This window comes from Mobula birostris, chromosome 8, assembly GCF_030028105.1.
Source record: "Mobula birostris isolate sMobBir1 chromosome 8, sMobBir1.hap1, whole genome shotgun sequence".
Taxonomy (NCBI): domain Eukaryota; kingdom Metazoa; phylum Chordata; class Chondrichthyes; order Myliobatiformes; family Myliobatidae; genus Mobula; species Mobula birostris.
The window spans coordinates 20,742,811-20,762,545 of record NC_092377.1 but is presented as its reverse complement, the minus strand read 5'-3'; the positions used below and the strand labels follow the sequence as shown (position 1 = coordinate 20,762,545).

The following is a 19,735-nucleotide window of genomic DNA, read 5'->3' as shown; positions in this document are numbered from 1 at the left end:
CCTATTTGTCCTCCTGATTTTTTTTCACTTAAACCTGGTCTTAAACTTATATTCATCCATACCCAGCTGCTGAAAAGCATGCACACTTCTTTCATTTTTCTTACTAGAGCCTTGATATCTCTCATTGTCTAGGGTTCCCTGAACTTGGGATGTCTTTCATCCTAGCAGGAACATACTGCCCCTGGACTCTTAAGATGACCCCTTTAAAGCCTCCCTTTTGCAAACTGCTGTTTGCCTTTAAATGGAGTCGCCCATTTGACCCCAGCTCAATCCTGCCTAATGCATTCAAAGTTTCTCAAGCACTAGGGTTATGTCCTCCCTCATCAAAAGGCAACACCTCACTTAACTGTTCCTCTGTCACTCCTAAACCATAGGTATCTTGGGACATTGAGCTGCCAGTCTTGCCCTTCTCTGAGCCATGTGCCTTTTATGGCCACAATATCCTAGTTCCTAGAGGCAGTTCATGCCCTCAGTTTGTCTGCCTTACTTGTTAGGCTCAATGCATTGAAATAGATGCCATTTAATCAGTGATCCTATCTCCCCTTTTAATGTAAGCATGCACATCCTGATTGCTTGGCTGACAGAGGTCATAGGTTATGGGTGAAAGGTGAAAAATTCGAGTGGAATCTGAGAGGAACTTCTTTTCAGAGGGTAGTCTGAATGTGGAACAAACTGCCAGTGGAAGTGGTGGATGCAGGTTTGACTGCAACGTTTAAGAGAAGCTTGGATAAGTATATGGAAGGTTATGGTCCAAATATGGGTTGATAGGATGAGACAGAGTAACAGTGCAGTGTGGACTAGATGGGCCTGTCTCTGTACAGACGTGCTCTTTTAATGTATAACTCTATGACTTCATGACTCTGCACTCTTTGCCTGTTGCACGTAGGCGTGATCAATCTAGTTTAAACATCTCTGGTGGCAAAAACAAATTCCCCATCTAGTATGTTGGTTCCCTTTTAGTCAACTCTAACATTAAAGAGAAATTTGGATAGGTACATGGACGGGAGGGATATGGAGGATTATGGCTGGGTGCATGTTGATGGGACTGGACAGATTGATAGTTTGTCATGGGTTGGAGGGCCTGTTTCTGTGCTGTAATGTCCTATAACTAAGTGTAAGGTTGAGATACTGATCAACATTTTGTATACAGCAGTGATAGGCATGCACAAAATGTGACTCCATCTTCTGATTGACTGAGGTTAGCTCTCATTGTTGTACAACCCGGAAGGTTTATGTACTGGCTATGTACACTTTGGCTTGATCTGTTAGCATTATTGTTCAATTAAAATGGCTCTTAATCTGACTAACAGCTAGACTGTGAACAATCAGCTCTTTCCTCATGGTGAGATCTTGTTGCAGTATCCAGTCTTGTGTCTTCCACAAACACATAAATAAATTGTGTTTACATGCCAAGCTCAGTGTCTTGCCAATAAAGATCCTGTTTTTTACTTAGTAATTTGAGGTCCTTAATAACCTTAATACACAGCAATGCTTGTACCGCTGCTTTTGTGCTTCCTATAGTTATTGGATTTGTTATCTACTGCAACAGTAAATGCATATCTAAGGAAAATAATAGTGATTGAAGGTTGCTGGAATATTAACAATCAACCAATTACCATCTCACGAACCCCGTCAGAACCCTATGGATTGAGCTTGCTTTATTTAGAGGAACAGTCTGTAGACGTATATTGTCAGCGATAGAGACAAGTGCTAATTTACAACATTTAGCACAAAGCCCACTATTCAATGCTTGCATGACTCATATCAACATCTCCATCGATCCTTTAGCTACAGTGCCTGGCAGTAAGCCATTCTGTGAAGTGGATGGAGATCTTGCTTAAGTAATGTTTCACACATGCAGGACCATATTCAGGGATCTTCATGAAAGAATCTTCTTTTGAATTTTTTTTTAACTCAGAGTTATAGCATAAAGGACTAGATAGGGTGGATGTGGAGAGGATGTTTCCTGTGGTGGAGATATCTAGAACTAGAGGGCAGAGGCGAAGAGGAATTTTTTAGCCGAAGAGTAGTAAATCTGTAGAATGCTCTGCCACAGACTGCGGTGGAGGCCAAGTCCATGCATATATTTAAGGTGGAAGTTGATTGATTATTTCCTGATCAGTCAGGGCATCAAAGGATATGGTGAGAAGGCAGGAGTATGGGGTTGTTGGGATCTGGGATCAGCCATGATGGAATGGTGGAGCAGATTCGATCTGAATAGCCTAATTCTGCTCCTTAGTCTTAATGGTCTTATGGAATTGCATACAGAACAGGAGGAGGCTATTTTGTTCTCACTGTGCCCTGTAATGATTGAGCAGCCAATTAATTCCATTCCTTTGGGGGGAAGCTAGCAACCAAGACTCTGCAGTGTGTCCCTGTGGTGCTCAATTTTGCTAATTGAACCTGGGCTTTGAAGTGGCATTGAGAAGTATTGCATGCAATACCTTATCAGTGATAAATTATGAAAATAGGCTTTGTTTATTTTTTATTTAGAAATTCAGCATGGAATGTACCCTTCCAGCCTGTAGTGCCACGCCACCCAGCAACTCCTGTTTAATCCTTGCCTAATCATGGGACAATTTACAATGACCAATTAACCTACTAACTGGTATGTCTTTGGAAAGTGGGCAGAAAGCGGAGTATCTGGAGAGATCTCACTCATTCCACAGGGAAGATGTACAGACTCCTTATAGACTTTACAATGATGTTGGAATTGAACTCTGAACTCCGATGCCCAAGCTGTAATACCGTGGCACCCATATTGTTGTTCTGGATATTACCAGTCCAATCATCTTTCACTTAGTACCAGAGTCAAGATGTCTGCAGCTTCTTAATGAATCATAGCAAAGAAAGATACGTAGGTATCTTATTTGCATTCCAACTGTACTTATTTTAGCATACCCACTGGAGCATTGACATCCTGTGGGGACTTGAACCTACACGTCAGCAGAATTAATTTGAAATATTTTAAGTTATGAAAAGCGTATTAGCTAGGGAATGAGGAAATATTGAGGATACTGTGAGAGAACTGTGAAGTGTTCAAACTTTTAAAAAGATATTCATTTACAGATTGCTGGTAGGGACAGCATTTATTTTCCATCCTTCATTGCTGTTGAGGACCACAGACACATGAGATTCTGCAGGTGCTTGAAATCTTGAGCAACACCAACAGAATGCTGAGGCTCCTGTAATGTCCTTATGAAGGTTCTTGGCCCAAAAATGTTGACTGTTTATTCCCTTCCATTTTTGCTGTCTAGCCTGCTGAATTCTTCCAACAATTTGTATGTGTTGTTCTTGAGAACATAAGAACATAAGAAACATAAGAGCAGGAGTAGGCCATCTGGCCCGTCGAGCCTGCTCTGCCATTCAATGAGATCATGGCTGATCTGGCCATGGACTCATCTCCACCTGTCTGCCTTTTCCCCATAACCCTAATTCCCCTACTATCTAATAAAAGAAGGTATTGCTGCTGGTTGTTTTGAACAGCTGAGGGCCTTTTGATGAAATTATTTACACTGCGGTGTTGGGTAGGGAGTTTCAACGCAATGAGAAAGAAGGAGAGCAATATGTCTCCAAGCCAAGACAGGAACTTTAAAGGTCGTGAGTTTGAAAGATTGCGGATTGATGATTTAATGGCTTGTGAGTTATTAGCCCCTTCTGACATTTAATCTATTTTGCTCTAAATCACAGCCTATCTCAGTTGCCAGCAGAAAAAAAAATAAATGGACTGTAAATTTCTTTGCATAATTCCTTCGCTAATTCGTTTTGGCCTATTTGATTAGTTTGCTCTTCCCTCTATGATACTGCTAGTTTTATATGCCAATTTCATAAAATTATCCTATATTTGGTGCTCAGCACATGAATTTGTTTTCTGTCTGTTGAGAAGTTTACGGAATCATTCAGTGAAACTTGATGGGTTCCTCCAGCAGAAAGCTTATGATAGTGACAGAAGGTTCAAGTCAAGCAAAGAACCTTGGTGATTGGTAAAGTTTGGCTGAGGTGCTGGGGAAAGTGGAAATAGAGGTCAAGGTTGGACTTTCATTCCTCAGATAAAAGATTACATGCTTCATTTCTCAAGTATAGCTCGTAGTCTGGCCTTGGGTGACATTAGTTCAATGGCATGTCTTTATGCTTGTACCTTATCATGCCATCAGGCTGGTTGGCCTTTTGCACTCAGTGTCTGGAATATTTTATTGAAAGAGATTCTGTGTGTGCTTTCATGGAAATGCAGAGCCATGCCATGTTAATTACATCATGTAGAGAGGGCCCTCTAATTTTAGCTGGTAGCAGCTGTTCTTAATTTTTGATTACCTCATCGCTGGATGCATCCAATGAATCCAAGCATGCTTAATGATCTGATTCGGACCCTTACTGCAAAATAGAGATTGATTTTTCTTGGGCACCTCAGATCAGACGTTAGATGTAGCATGAGAATCATTCGGCAGGATCGCTTGCTGCTAAGGAAGTGCTGCCAATTTTTTTTTTCCATTTGTTGCTCCAGATGGACAAAGAAGCAACCATTTCTAGTGCTCAGTTCTCCCTGTGTAATACTGCTACAAGTCCGAGCATAAAAGCAGCCAAATCGGCTCACAACATATCTATATGGAACAACCTTTTTATAATCGTTTTGTGTATTTATATGGCTATCTCAAGATGTCATGGTGAACAGTATTTTCTAAGCAATTAAGTTGGGTTCTGGAACAGGATGACCTCCACTTTGGTGACAATGGAGCAGTGAATGAAGCAACTCTGCCATCAGGGCAAGCTGGAGTTACTGACTGAGGTGGAACTGTGGCTTTATGACTTGACAAGAGCAGATTTAAGCTGGACTTTTATCATTATTACTTCATCAGATAGGGAAAGATTAAAATCCCTCTTTTGCGGTGTCCACGTAGCTATGCAACCATCTTTAACAGGAGAGCGAAATTGAAAAAATGCCAATGAGTTAAGTTTTCAGATTATCCAGGTGAAAGGATACAGCTCTCAAGGGATAGTATTTGGTTGGGAAGCTCTCCTCTGAATGAGAGGGCTTGGAGTCAATTTGTTAGCAGAAGGGTTGCATAACTAGATGAGTAATCCAGACATTTGGACTGGTGTTTTAGAGAAGTTGGGTGAAGTTTCATTATGGTATTTGAGAATTTAGGTTCAATACTCTGGAATAAGAAGCAGGTGTCTTTATGAAAGATGTTTAACTACAGGAGTGATGTGAAACAAGGAGCTCACCAAGTTCCTCAATGGAAGGAAATTGGCCTGGTCTGTCCTATATGTGAGGATGGATCCACAGTAATGTGAGTGACCCTAAATTCTCCTCTGAAATAAACTAGTAATAGGGATTAAGACACCACTAACAGCTGAGAACCGACAAACTAGTCTGTTACCGAATAAAAAGAAAATAATCAAACGTGGATACAGGGAAGCTTTTCCACTTATTGATTGGTCTAAATGATATTGACAGGGTCATCACAATGGGGCAGCAGGTAGTTGGAAACTTCATCATCTACAGGTTTATTTTTAAGTTGCATACTGTCCTGACTGAGAAATATATTGTTATTTTAATATTGCTACTCGGTCTGAAATCTGAAGTCCTTATCCTCCAGCATCATAGGACTACCTTTACCAGAAGGACTGCAGCAATTCAATTAAGTGACTCACCAGTGTCGATTGATTATTTAGTTACTGAGATACAGCGTGGAATAGGTCTTCCCTTCCCTTTGAGCCATTCCGCCCAGCAATCCTCTGATTTAATACAATTTATCATGACCAATTAACTACCAACTGGTAGGTCTTTGGACTGTGGGAGGAAACCAGAGCACCTGGAGGAAACCCACGTGGTCCCGGGAAAAAGGTACAAACTCCTTACAGGCAGCGGGGGGAATTGAACCCTAGTCACCTGTACTCTAAAGTTGTGCTAACCACTACACTACCACGTCACCCTGAAAACATTTAGCGATGGAGGATAAATGCTGACGTTGCCAAGAAAGGTCGCTTCCTGGAACTTCAATACTCAGCAGTTTGGAGGAACGTACTAATGGAGAGAAGGTGAGATGATATCTTGTAGGGAGGAAATAGAGAGAAATTGGGGCAAAACCAGAAAGAATAATGAGAAGGGATGCATCCATCCCAGAACAGGTATAGAACGGATGGACTGTTTGGGCTCTATCCATGACATAATTTCTGTGAAAAGAAATTAGAAGCAAAGATCCAACCAAATCTCATCGAATCTAGGGAGGAAAGAAGGAGTTAAAAGTTTGGCATGTATCCACACCTCCTTAGTTTCCATGGCAACTTTATTTTAGTCTCCTGCATTAAATGGAGCCTCCTCAGCCGTGCTCAGCATGTCTCTACACGTCGGGAAAGCAACAGATCATCTCTTTGGTTCTCCTGCTTTAGGCTGAGGTGAAGAAAGCACAAAGCATTAAACTGTCAAATCTGGAACTCCTGGGACAGTATGTGACAGTGAGGCAAGATGTGGGCTTTCTCTCTTGCGGTTGAGCTTGTCATATGTTTAACATTCCAAGGCACCTGCTTCTACGTGTCAAATGAAATTTAGGTTAGTGAAATTGCAGTAAATGAGTTCTGCACAAACCTTTGGCAAAACAAGTAACGCTCAAATTGGCTTGTGTGCAAATGATAAACAGTTAATCATTTTTCTTTCTCAGTTGAGTTTTTGCATCATTTTGTAGCCATTTTCTTAATGATTAAAATGCCTTATCTGTCAAATCAGTCAGATTTGAGTCAGATCGGTCAGATCGGTCAGATCAGTCAGATTTCACTGAGGAAGCCTAACAAACTGCTCACAAAAATACTATTGCATATTAATATGGTTATCCAAGAGAAGCCTCTCGAAGATGTGGATGGTGCTTGATGATGCTGTTACAGGGGAATAATTAATAAGTGCTGGTTTCTTTGGGAAGTTTGGTGGCTGGGGTTTAGGGAAGAAACTCAATCCTTTACATTGAATTATCACCCTTGCTGTGGCACTAATATGAGGGAGAACCTTCCCATAAAAGAAATATGAAGTTTCTTTTTCCACCTGACTTAGTTTAAATGACTGCAAGTTAAATTTCTGATACATACTTTATTGCTGAGAACGTACAAAGGAAGGATTGTGACCCTTGTGGTCAAAAACCTATCAGCCAGTGTACTTAAGGAATGTTATGAAAATTATAGTACTTAGTATTATAAGCCATTAATATAAACACCCCTTTGAAATGTGTATTTATGGGTACTTAGCTGCAATCGGAATTGTTACATCTTTGGTCTGTCATGCCTTTCACTTTTACTGAGAAAACAGTGCTCCTAAGTATTTGAATACCAAATGGGGGAACTTGAAGCTAGCCTGAACTGCATTCAGGAAGAGGGAAACCACCGTATTTTTCAATCAAAGCGTATGAACATGCGTGGGGTGAAAATAATCTGTAAACTGACTCCCCTTATTGACTTTAACACAGAAGCCAATGGAATATACTAGTCTAGTGGTTGAGCTACTGACCACAGTTTGGAAACATTGCATCAGGGACATGCATGGAAATACTGTTACTCTAGCTGAGGAATTAAACTTTGAATACATAAATCCGGTATTTAAATAAAATAAAGCTCAGCTCAGTAATTGTGACCATGAAACTGCTGTTTGTTATAAATAAAATCTGCTTCACTAATGCCCTTTGGGGAAGGAAATATGCTGTCCTTGTATGATCTCTCTTTACTGTCTCCCCAGTCCAGAGACCATTAGGGATGTACAACAGCTGCCGGCATTGCCAGCGATGTTTGAGTATAAAAAAAATGTCGGAGATCATTACTGATCCGTGAAGCCAAAACACTGCAAATTACAAACAATTCTTTGCTCAACTAATCTCTCCCTTTGCTACCTGTCTAATGCCACCAGGTGAGAAGCATACAATTGTCTAGAAAGCCATTGTGATAAACAGATCAATAAGTATGGCAAGCTGATAGCCTTAACAGTTCAAGTAGTATCAGGTTCTATGTCAGGGATCACACCACAAAGATCTAGGCTGGTGCTCCAATGCTTGAACTGAGGGAAATATTGCTCTGTTGAAGGTATAGTCTTTCAGAGTGAAATTTAAAAAGAAAATGTGCTGTTAGATGTGAAATGTGTTGTGGCCCTGTTCAGAAGTAAAGGGCAGTCTCAGATTTCTGGGCAGTAATTACCCCCCAAGCAACAATATTGATGATTTTGTCATCAATTACTGTAGGCTATATTTTCTTCATTATAACAGTGACCATGCTTCAAAAAAACATCCTCCATGAAATGCACTGTACAAACATAACTCCTTAATTTGCTCATAACTCGTCTAAACGAGAACAAAAATAAAACTAAAGGATGCTACCTTACAGAAAGAATGTGGAGGCTTTGGAGAGGCTGAGGAAGAGATTCACCAGGATGTTGCCTGGATTAGAAAGTATTTTTCTAAAAGCGGGGCTGTTTCTCGTTTGATGCCGATAAATGGTGAAAGTCCCTAAGGATTGGTGTTGGGGCATCTTCTTTTCACATTGTGTGTCAATGTCTTGGATGATGGAATTGATGCCTTTGTGGCCAAGTTTGCGGATGATATGAAGAAGGTGGAGGGGCAGGTAGTGTTGAGGAAGCAAGATGTCTGTAGAAGGACTTGGACAGGTCGCTGGAGTTTAGAAGAATGAGGGTGGGGGGATCTCACTGAAAACTATCAAATATTGAAAAGCGTCGATAGAGTGGATGTGGGCAGGATGTTTCCCCATGGTGGGGGAATCTAGGACCAGAGATCACAACCTCAAAATACAAGGACTGTGCTTTAGAACAGAGAAGAGGAGGTATTTCTTTAGCCAGAGGATGGTGAATATGTGGAATTCATTGCCACAGATGGCTGTGGAGGCCAAGTCATTGAGTATATTTACTCAATGGTTGATCAGAGTTGAACAGGGTGTCAAAGGCTATGGGGAGAAGGCAGGAGAATGGGGTTGAGAAGGATAATAACTCAGCCGTGATAGTAGACCCGATGGGCTGAATGACCTAATTCTATTCCTATGTCTTATGGTATTAGTTATAAGGAGAGGTTCAACAAACTTGGATTGTTTCCTTTGGTGCATGTGGGGTTGCAGGCCAGCCTGACTGAATTGCTGAGCACTACGAGGAGTATAAATAGCCATTCATTGATGAACAGTGGATGCTGTTTCATTGGCTCTTCATTCAACCCTTCGGTGGGAGGAGAAGATAGCAGCGCACTGTGTGTGTGCAGCTCTCCGGTGAAAATGATATCATATCCGTTAAATAGGGGCCGTGGACAATTCTGATTTAATGGAGAGAGACGTGAAAGCACAGAGGAAGATCTGGAGAAATTTCTGAAATGCCGGTTTGCTGCCGCTGTTACTGGGCGATCGAGAATCTTCCGGAGGGAAGGCCTCAAAATCCCTGGCTTTGCCTGCTGCTGGCGACCGAGACTGAGGTCGAAGCTTTCAGATAGAGATGGTGCTCAGTACTCGGTGTCGGAGGGCTGAACGGAGGCTCGAAGTTTTTGGACAACTCAGATTTGGGCTGTGGTCGGGCATGGCAGGGAGAGTTTTCTTCCTTCTTCTGTCTGTGTGAGATGTGGGACATTGGAGAAACTTCAAACTCTTTTACTGTGCCATGGACTCTTCTTCATCAAGTTATGGTATTGTTGCACTGTTGTAACTATATGTTATAATTATGTGGTTTTGTTAAGTTTTTTCAGTCTTGGTCTGTCCTGTGTTTTGTGACATCACACTGGAGGAATATTGTATGATTTCTTAATGCATGCATTACTAAATGACAATAAAAGAGGACTGCGTGTCCTCATAATCTAATCTACACAGCAATGATCCTTACATCAGGACGCTCTTTATCAATTACAACTCTGCGTTCAATACCATCATCCCGTCAAAATTATCAATAAGCTTCAAGACGTAGGCCTCAATACCATTGCAATTGCAATTGGATCCTCGATTTCCTCACTTACAGTCCCTGTCAGTTCAGAATGGCAACAACAAGTTTGCTGAAGGCATCACTGTCATAGGCTGAATCGAGGGTGGTGATGAATCAGCATATAGGAGGGAGACTGAAGGTCTGCCTGAGTGGTGCCATAACAACAATCTCTCACTCAATGTTAGCAAGACCAAGGAGCGGATTATGGACTTAAGGAAGAGGAAATCAGAGGTCCATGAGCCAATCTTCAGCAGCGGAACAGAGGTGGAGAGGTTCAGCAACTTTAAATTCCTCGGTGTTATCATTTCAGGGGATCTGTCTGGGGCCCAGTCAATACACCACACATCTCCAGAAGTCTGTCAAAGTTTGAAAAGTCATACCGAATCTTGGCAAATACTGAAGGAAGCAGAGGTGCAGCTGTGCTTTCTTCGTATTGCAAATGCAAAGAAAGCACAGCTGCACCTCTACTTCTTTTAGTGTTTGCCAAGACTTGGCATGACATTTCAAATTTTGACACACTTTTGGAGATGTGTGGTGTATTGACTGGTTACATCATGGCTTGATATGGAAACAGGAATGTCCTTGAATGGAAAATCCTGCAAAGAGTAATGGATATGTCCTAGTCCATCACAGGTCAATCCCTCCCACCACTGAGTGCACCTACACAGAGCATTGTTACAGGAAAGCAGCATCCATCATCAGGGATCCCCACCACCCAGGCCATGCTCTCTTCTCACTGCTGCCATCAGGAGGAAGTTACAGGAGCCTCAGGACTCACACCACCAGGTTCAAGAACAGTTATTATCCCTCAGCTATCAGGCTCTTGAACCAGAGGGCAAAATTTCACTCAACTTCGCTCGTCCCCCCACTGAAATGTTCCCACAACCTATGGACTCACTTTCAAGGGCTTTTAATCTCATGTTCTTGATATTTATTGCTTGTTTGCTTGCTTACTCATTCTCTCCCTCCTCTCCCCCCTCCTCCCCCCTCCCTCCTCCCCCCTCCCTCCTCCCCCCCCCTCCCCCCCTCCCCCCTCCCCCCCTCCCCCCCTCCCCCCCCTCCCCCTCCCCCCCCTCCCCTCCCCTCCCCTCCTCCCCTCCCCTCCCCTCCCCTCCCCTCCCCTCCCCTCCCCTCCCCTCCCCTCCCCTCCCCTCCCTCCCCTCCCTCTCCTCCCTCCCTCTCCTCCCTCTCCTCCCTCTCCTCCCTCTCCTCCCTCTCCTCCCTCCCCTCCTCTCTCCTCCCTCTCCTCCCTCTTCTCCCTCCATTGTTTGTTTGTCCGTCTTGTTTCGTGCTGTCTGTATTTGATTATGTTTCTTGGATTTACTGAGTATGTCTGCAAGAAAATGAATCCTGGGGTTGTAAATGATAATATATATGTACTTTGATAATCAATTTTCTTTGAATTCTTGAAATAGGGTAGATAATCCGTCTTTTTCCTGTGGCGGACATTCTAAAAACTAGCAGGCATGCATTTAAGGGGAGAGAATGGAAGCTTAATGCAGATTTGTAAGGACTTTTTTACATAGAGTGATAGGTGCCTGGAACTTGCAGCCAGGGAAGATAGTGGAAGCAACTACAGTAACAACATTTAAGAGACATTTAAATAGGCACATGAGCAGGCAGGGGTTTGAGAGATATGGACCATATGCAAACGGATGGGATTAGTTTAAATTGGCATTCTTGTCTGCACCAACGTAGTGGGTGAAGGGCCTGTCTCTGCATTGTACTGCGCTATGTTCAATGTTGTCTGCTAAGACTGAGATGTCCCTAGCTGTGTTGCTGGACATTCACCAAGTCAGTTGAAAGGGATACACAGAAGTCAAAATTCTGACTTTCTTAACTTCCAATGAATGAATTTTGCATGGCAAGTCAGTCTTCCTGGAACAGCGGTTCCCATCCTTTTTTAAATGCCATGGACTAATACCATTAGATTAGATTATGAGGACACGCAGTCCTCTTTTATTGTCATTTAGTAATGCATGCATTAAGAAATGATACAGTGTTTTTCCAGAATGATATCATGGAAGCACATGACAAACCGACTTAAAAACTGACAAAAATCACATAATTATAACATATAGTCACAACAGTGCAAAGCAATACCGTAATTTGATAAGAACAGACCATGGCACGGTAAAAGTCTCAGAGTCTCTTGGAAGTCCCATCATCTCACACAGACAGTAAACCTCCAGTGCTGCCAACTTGCCGATGCAGCATCCTGGAAGCATCCGACCACAGTCCGACCCCGAGTCCGTCCGAAAACTCCAAGCCTCTGACCAGCTCTCCGACACCGAGCATTGAGTACCATCTCTGCCGAGCGCTTTGACCCTGGCCTCGGCAATAGGCAAAGCCGAGGATTTGGGGCCTTCGTCTCCGGAGATTCTCGTTCGCACAGTAGCAGCAGCAGCGAAGCAGACATTTCAGGAGTTACTCTAGGTGTTCCTCCGTGCTTCTCAAAGCATCTGTGGGCCCGACCCCAGGTGCTACATCCAATAAAAGTTGCTAGTGTTCAGCTATTTGGCTGAATGCTTTGGAATTGGGAATTGAAGAATTTAACTGTGGGAAATATACAGTGACCATTTAGTCCATCCAAATGTCATCTGAGAGCAATCTTATCAGTTCCAGCCACCCTGTTCCCTCCCCCTGTAAGTGGTTCTCTGGTTCAGCACTTGGACTTCAGTCTTTGTGTGATCTTGAGAAATGAGCTGGTTGAAGCTTCCTCTGGAGGTAGGCAAACACCAGACCCATGTTTAGAATTTGCCGTGAAAGCTACAGGTAAGGACACCTTAAGAATGTATCATTTATATATGTTTGGCTTTTGACAGCTGCTGAGGTAAACATAGCAGCTGAGAGATGTTTATTAACAAAATACAGTTCTCGACACAGTGGAACATGTGTTTGGGTAAAATGAGGCAAAAGAATTGTAGGTGCTCAAAGTTTGAAAACTCTCATTTAGGAGCTGGAGTAGGGCCAAGGATAACACACACAATATGCTGGAGGAACTCAGCAAGCCAAGCAACACCTATAGAAAAGAGTAAGCAGTCAATGTGTCAGGCCAAGACCCTCCATCAGATCCTGAAACATCGACTGTTTACTCTTTTCCATAGATGCTGCCTGAACTGCTGAGTTCCTCCAGCAACTTGTATGAGTTGATTTGGATTTCCAGCATCTGCAAATTTTCTCGTGTTTTGAGATTAAATTTAGGTATACCAGTGCTATTTTGTACATTAAAGTTTGAGTATAACCATGATAATGTAATCATTGTGTAATTTTTCTTTGAACTGCATTCCCTAAGGGCCCGATCAAACTTTGTGCTGCCTCCATTTGATTGAACCACCCTGAGACTCAAACCTTAACCCTGACTATTTGTGCTCAAGTATTTTGTGCTGGCCTTCAAACCACAGACACACAGTATATTAGTCAACTTAAATTATTAAACTGTTAGATGATTGGTTCAGAGCTACATTCAATGGAAATTTCACTATTTTTAAAATGTGAGTGAACCTAGGAATTCTTGTACCGTAAATCCAAAGACTTCCAGAATTTAAAAATCTGAATTAAAGTCAGGATGAAGGTCTGCAAAATGTGGTTATCAATGCTGGTTTTGAAAATTTTTGCTTTTTATCGAAGTTCATCTGAACTACAAAATGTCTGCTATGTTCTTGTCAAAATCTAAAATGGCACCTACCATTCATGACCTATTTTATAGCCTATTATTGAATAGTTACTTGAAAAGATAGCTAATTATCACAGTAGTTAGACTACTTTATCTGATTATCGTATGCCAAAGCATACTGAATGATAGTGAGGCCTCTGTAGGTCAAGGTCAACCATGGATGTGGCGTTCTGGCTGTCTAGATATGCAAGCAGAGGTAGTACAGTACATTATGGAGAGCAAGCTGTTGCCCATGTAGCAAGCTTCTCCTCTCCACACACCTGATGAGCCCAAAGGAGTGGCAGAGACCGATACAGTTTAGCACTAGCGGCATTACAGGAGTCGCCTGTCAGCACTGAACTCAATGTAGGATTGCCTCTCCCAAAGCCTTCCTCATAAGTGGGAATGGCCACAGGTGGTGGAGGTTTGAGATCAGCACTTTCCTTCTCCTGGATGAGCTGCCAGCCACGGCTCATGAGCCCCATCTGCCCGAAATGACTGGTTTTAAGGTGCCAGTAACCTGCCTTTGCCCCTTCTCCTGTCAGGAAAACATAGAAAGTAGGTGCAGGAGTAGGCCATTCGGCCCTTCGAGCCTGCACCGCCATTTATTATGATCATGGCTGATCATCCAACTCAGAACCCTGCACCAGCCTTCCCTCCATACCCCCTGATCCCCGTAGTCACAAGGGCCATATCTAACTCCCTCTTAAATATAGCCAATGAACCGGCCTCAACTGTTTCCTGTGGCAGAGAATTCACAGATTCACCACTCTCTGTGTGAAGAAGTTTTTCCTAATCTCAGTCCTAAAAGGCTTCCCCTTTATCCTCAAACTGTGACCCCTCGTTCTGGACTTCCCCAACATCGGGAACAATTTTCCTGCATCTAGCCTGTCCAATCCCTTTAGGATTTTATATGTTTCAATCAGATCCCCCCTCAATCTTCTAAATTCCAACGAGTACAAGCCTAGTTCATCCAGTCTTTCTTCATATGAAAGTCCTGCCATCCCAGGAATCAATCTGGTGAACCTTCTTTGTACTCCCTCTATGGCAAGAATGTCTTTCCTCAGATTAGGGGACCAAAACTGCACACAATACTCCAGGTGTGATCTCACCAAGGCCTTGTACAACTGCAGTAGTACCTCCCTGCTCCTGTACTTGAATCGTCTCGCTATAAATGCCAGCATACCATTCGCCTTTTTCACCGCCTGCTGTACCTGCATGCCCACTTTCAATGACTGGTGTATGATGACACCCAGGTCTCGTTGCACCTCCCCTTTTCCTAATCGGCCACCATTCAGATAATAATCTGTTTTCCTATTTTTGCCACCAAAGTGGATAACTTCACATTTATCCACATTAAATTGCATCTGCCATGAATTTGCCCACTCACCCAACCTATCCAAGTCACCCTGCATCCTCTTAGCATCCTCCTCACAGCTAACACTGCCGCCCAGCTTCGTATCATCCGCAAACTTGGAGATGCTGCATTTAATTCCCTCATCCAAGTCATTAATATATATTGTAAACAACTGGGGTCCCAGCACTGAGCCTTGCGGTACCCCACTAGTCACTGCCTGCCATTCTGAAAAGGTCCTGTTTATTCCCACTCTTTGCTTCCTGTCTGCTAACCAATTCTCTATCCACATCAATACCTTACCCCCAATACCATGTGCTTTAAGTTTGCACACTAATCTCCTGTGTGGGTCCTTGTCAAAAACCTTTTGAAAATCCAAATATACCACATCCACTGGTTCTCCCCTATCCACTCTACTAGCTACATCCTCAAAAAATTCTATGAGATTCGTCAGACATGATTTTCCTTTCACAAATCCATGCTGACTTTGTCCGATGATTTCACCGCTTTCTAAATGTGCTGTTATCACATCTTTGATAACTGACTCTAGCATTTTCCCCACCACCGATGTCAGGCTAACCGGTCTATAATTCCCCGGTTTCTCTCTCCCTCCTTTTTTAAAAAGTGGGGTTACATTAGCCACTCTCCAATCCTCAGGAACTAGTACAGAATCTAACGAGTTTTGAAAAATTATCACTAATGCATCCACTATTTCTTGGGCTTCTTCCTTAAGTACTCTGGGATGCAGACCATCTGGCCCTGGGGATTTATCTGCCTTTAATCCCTTCAACTTACCTAACACCACTTCCCTACTAACATGTATTTCGCTCAGTTCCTCCATCTCACTGGACCCTCTGTCCCCTACTATTTCTGGAAGATTATTTATGTCCTCCTTAGTGAAGACAGAACCAAAGTAATTATTCAATTGGTCTGCCATGTCCTTGCTCCCCATAATCAATTCACCTGTTTCTGTCTGTAGGGGACCTACATTTGTCTTTACCAGTCTTTTCCTTTTTACATATCTGTAAAAGCTTTTACAGTCAGTTTTTATGTTCCCTGCCAGTTTTCTCTCATAATCTTTTTTCCCCTTCCTAATTAAGCCCTTTGTCCTCCTCTGCTGAACTCTGAATTTCTCCCAGTCCTCAGGTGAGCCACTTTTTCTGGCTAATTTGTATGCTTCTTCTTTGGAATTGATACTATCCCTAATTTCTCTTGTCAGCCACGGGTGCACTACCTTCCTTGATTTATTCTTTTGCCAAACTGGGATGAACAATTGTTGTAGTTCATCCATGCAATCTTTAAATGCTTGCCATTGCATATCCACTGTCAATCTTTAAGTGTCATTTGCCAGTCTATCTTAGCTAATTCACGTCTCATACCTTCAAAGTTACCCCTCTTTAAGTTCAGAACCTTTGTTTCTGAATTAACTATGTCACTCTCCATCTTAATGAAGAATTCCACCTTATTATGATCACTCTTACCCAAGAGGCCTCTCACGACAAGATTGCTAATTAACCCTTCCTCATTGCTCAAAACCCAGTCCAGAATAGCCTGCTCTCTAGTTGGTTCCTCGACATGTTGGTTCAAAAAACCATCCCGCATACATTCCAAGAAATCCTCTTCCTCAGCACCTTTACCAATTTGGTTCACCCAATCTACATGTAGATTGAAGTCACCCATTATAACTGCTGTTCCTTTATTGCACACATTTCTAATTTATATTTAATACCATCCCCGACCTCACTACTACTGTTAGGTGGCCTGTACACAACTCCCACCAGCGTTTTCTGCCCCTTAGTGTTAAGCAGCTCTACCCATATCGATTCTACATCTTCCCGGCTTATGTCCTTCCTTTCTATTGCGTTAATCTCCTCTTTAACCAGCAATACCACCCCACCTCCTTTTCTTTCATGGCTATCCCTCCTGAATATTGAATATCCCTGAACGTTGAGCTCCCATCCTTGGTCACCCTGGAGCCATGTCTCTGTGATCCCAACTATATCATAATCATTAATAACAATCTGCACTTTCAATTCATCCACCTTGTTACGAATAGAAACAAGTAGAAACTATTCTGTCGGGCATGACAGCTACGCCACACGTGAAGGCCAGGAGCTGGACTTGGTTGTCAGAGGCTATTTGAGGTGCATACCTTTGGGTGTATTTAATGAGTAGTGGGAACTTATCGCCACTACCAGCTGCAACAACCTCATGGAACCATGGATGATCGTGGAAGAACATGTAACGTCGAAACATTACAGCATGGTATTGGCCCTTCGGCCCACAATGTTGTACCGATCTTTTAACCTACTCTAGATCAATGTAACTGTACATAGCCTTCCATTTTCTATCATCGATGTGCCTATCTAAGAGGTTCTTAATTACCCCTAATGTATCTGTCTCTACCACCTGATGTAAAGCATAAATCTTACACAAGAAAATTCTCATCTTGCTGCAAACTTTGGTGCCATTGTGCTAAAATCTAATTCTGCTACCACTTAGAATTGCTTCCCACAGGCCCTTAATTCAAAGAGCTGATATTATTAGCTGTCCACATTTTGGAGCCCAGCAGTGATTGAGACGGATGCATTTAAATGAAATCAGCTTCAAAATTTGTGATATCTGTGACTATAGTGGCAGTGCATTGCAATCAGCCCTAACCCCGAAATGCCCCTTTAGAACATAGACCTCTACAGCACATTATAGGCCCTTCGGCCCACAGTGTTGTACAGACCATGTAACCTACTCTGGAAACTGCCTAGAATTTCCCTACCGCGTAGCCTGCTATTTTTCTAAGCTCCATGTACCTATCTTAGAGTCTCTTAAAAGACACTATTGTATCTGCCTCCACCACCATCGCTGGCAGTGCATTCCATGCACTCACCACTCTCTGTGTGAAAAACTAACCTCTGACATCCCCCTTGTACCTACTTCCAAGTATCTTAAAACTGTGCCCTCTTGTGTTAGCCATTTTAGTCCTGGGGAAATGCCTCTGGCTATCCACACGATCAATGCCTCTGGTCATTTTATACATTCTATCAAGTCACCTCTCATCCTCTGTCGCTCCAAGAAGGCAGAGATGAGCAAAATATTGCTTGTTGATGATGCACTAACTGATCCTAGCAGTTTTTAAATGATGTCCAGAGACAGATAAGAATGATCAGAATTGAAATCAATAATTTAAAAATACTGTATAGGCATCCGTTAGTCTCGTGAGACCATGGATTTGTGCCTTGGAAGGTTTCCAGGGCGCAGGCCTGGGTGAGATTGTATGGAAGACCGGCAGTTGCCCATGCTGCAAGTCTCCCCTCTCCATGCCACCAATGTTGTCCAAGGGAAGGGCATTAGGACCCATACAGCTTGACACCAGTGTCGTTGCAGAGCAATGTGTGGTTAAGTGCCTTGCTCAAGGACACAACACGCTGCCTCAGCCAAGGCTTGAACTAGCGACCTTCAGATCACTTGACGAACACCCTAACCGCTTGGCCACTTGCCAACACAATTGTTTTTTTCAATATAGTGAAGTTAACCGAACCATAGAAATGGACAATTGAAAACATTTCAATAAAGCAATATAATTTTGGACTCATAAATGTTGTACTGTACAGAAATAGGAACTTTGACCCACCATGTTCATGCCGTTTACTGTACCTGTCTACATTCATTCCATTTCACTGTATTAGCCCACAGTTTTGATGTCATTTTAGCAGCATCACTGCTCATCCTGGATGCCTGACTTCTGGAATCTTTATTGTTTGTAGATATCAATGAATGCCAGCTCCAAGGTGTGTGTCTGCATGGAGAATGTCTGAATACCCAGGGCAGCTACAGCTGCACGTGCAAACATGGCTTTGTTCCTGGTTCTTCGCAGACTGCCTGTGTTCGTAAGTACTCGTTACCCAGACTACCAGTCGTCCTGAGTTCCTTGAACTGAACTGTACTGTCCTTATTGAGCTTGGGTTGGAGTGATTCTTAAAAGGTTACCTGTTTCTCACCCCTCACCAAAAGATTATGATCCATTCATGAGTGACGAAAGTGCAGAAATTCATTGGACATCTTTGAAGCGAACAGTTTGGTGGGTGTTGTTTGGTTTTCATGAGGAAGGAAGAGATTCAAGTTGGGCAGGGTTAAAGGAGAATGTTATTCGGTCACAAGCTGTCAGCAACATGAATTGTGGGGCTGTGTTTACACAGCCATCCCTCATCTTGAACAAGATAAATTTTATACCATCCCTATTATTATAACGGCCTTCCAGAGCACTGTTCTACACTTCCTGTCCCATTTATGCCTGTTCAAAAGAAAAGAAAATCTACACACTATCACAGGTCGTGAAGGCATAGACAAAATAAAACTTGATTTACCTCACTTTGTCCTAAACATTTGGTTAAAAAAGAAGTTAACTATGGTATATCACTGAACTACACCCTGGAGCTTATGGTTCATGAGGAGGCTCCTTTGCTAATGGTTTTCATGCTGTTCAGCTCCTCGTCCTGATCCATGCAGGTTATGGCATATTCAGGTATGCTTCAATCATGATGAAGGTTTTTCCCAGCTCTCATCACTCTGAGAAAAAAATCTTCCCTCAACTTCTATCAAATCCTTTACATCTATTCCCCCTTTTTGCATTAGATCTTGCATTTAATTGAAAATAGTCCTTTTTGTTCATCGATCCCAGTCTTCTCAATTTTCTATACCTTGACTAAACCTTTTCTTAGCCTCTTCTGTGGCGAAGAAAGTGGCTTCAGTCAAATAGACCTTAGCACATCAAGAATGGAATCTATAGTTGGAA

General features: G+C 42.6%; 1 protein-coding gene across 6 annotated transcripts in view; it reads left to right on the top strand.

The window, feature by feature from the left end:
• ltbp1 (latent transforming growth factor beta binding protein 1) overlaps positions 1 to 19,735 on the top strand; it is a 452,733-nt gene that overhangs the window by 225,872 nt on the left and 207,126 nt on the right. For all 6 annotated transcript variants that reach the window (XM_072264871.1, XM_072264877.1, XM_072264876.1 and 3 more), the window contains one exon: positions 18,708 to 18,830. In XM_072264871.1, coding sequence (XP_072120972.1) covers positions 18,708 to 18,830 — 123 coding nt within the window. The remainder of the gene's footprint in view (positions 1 to 18,707; positions 18,831 to 19,735) is intronic.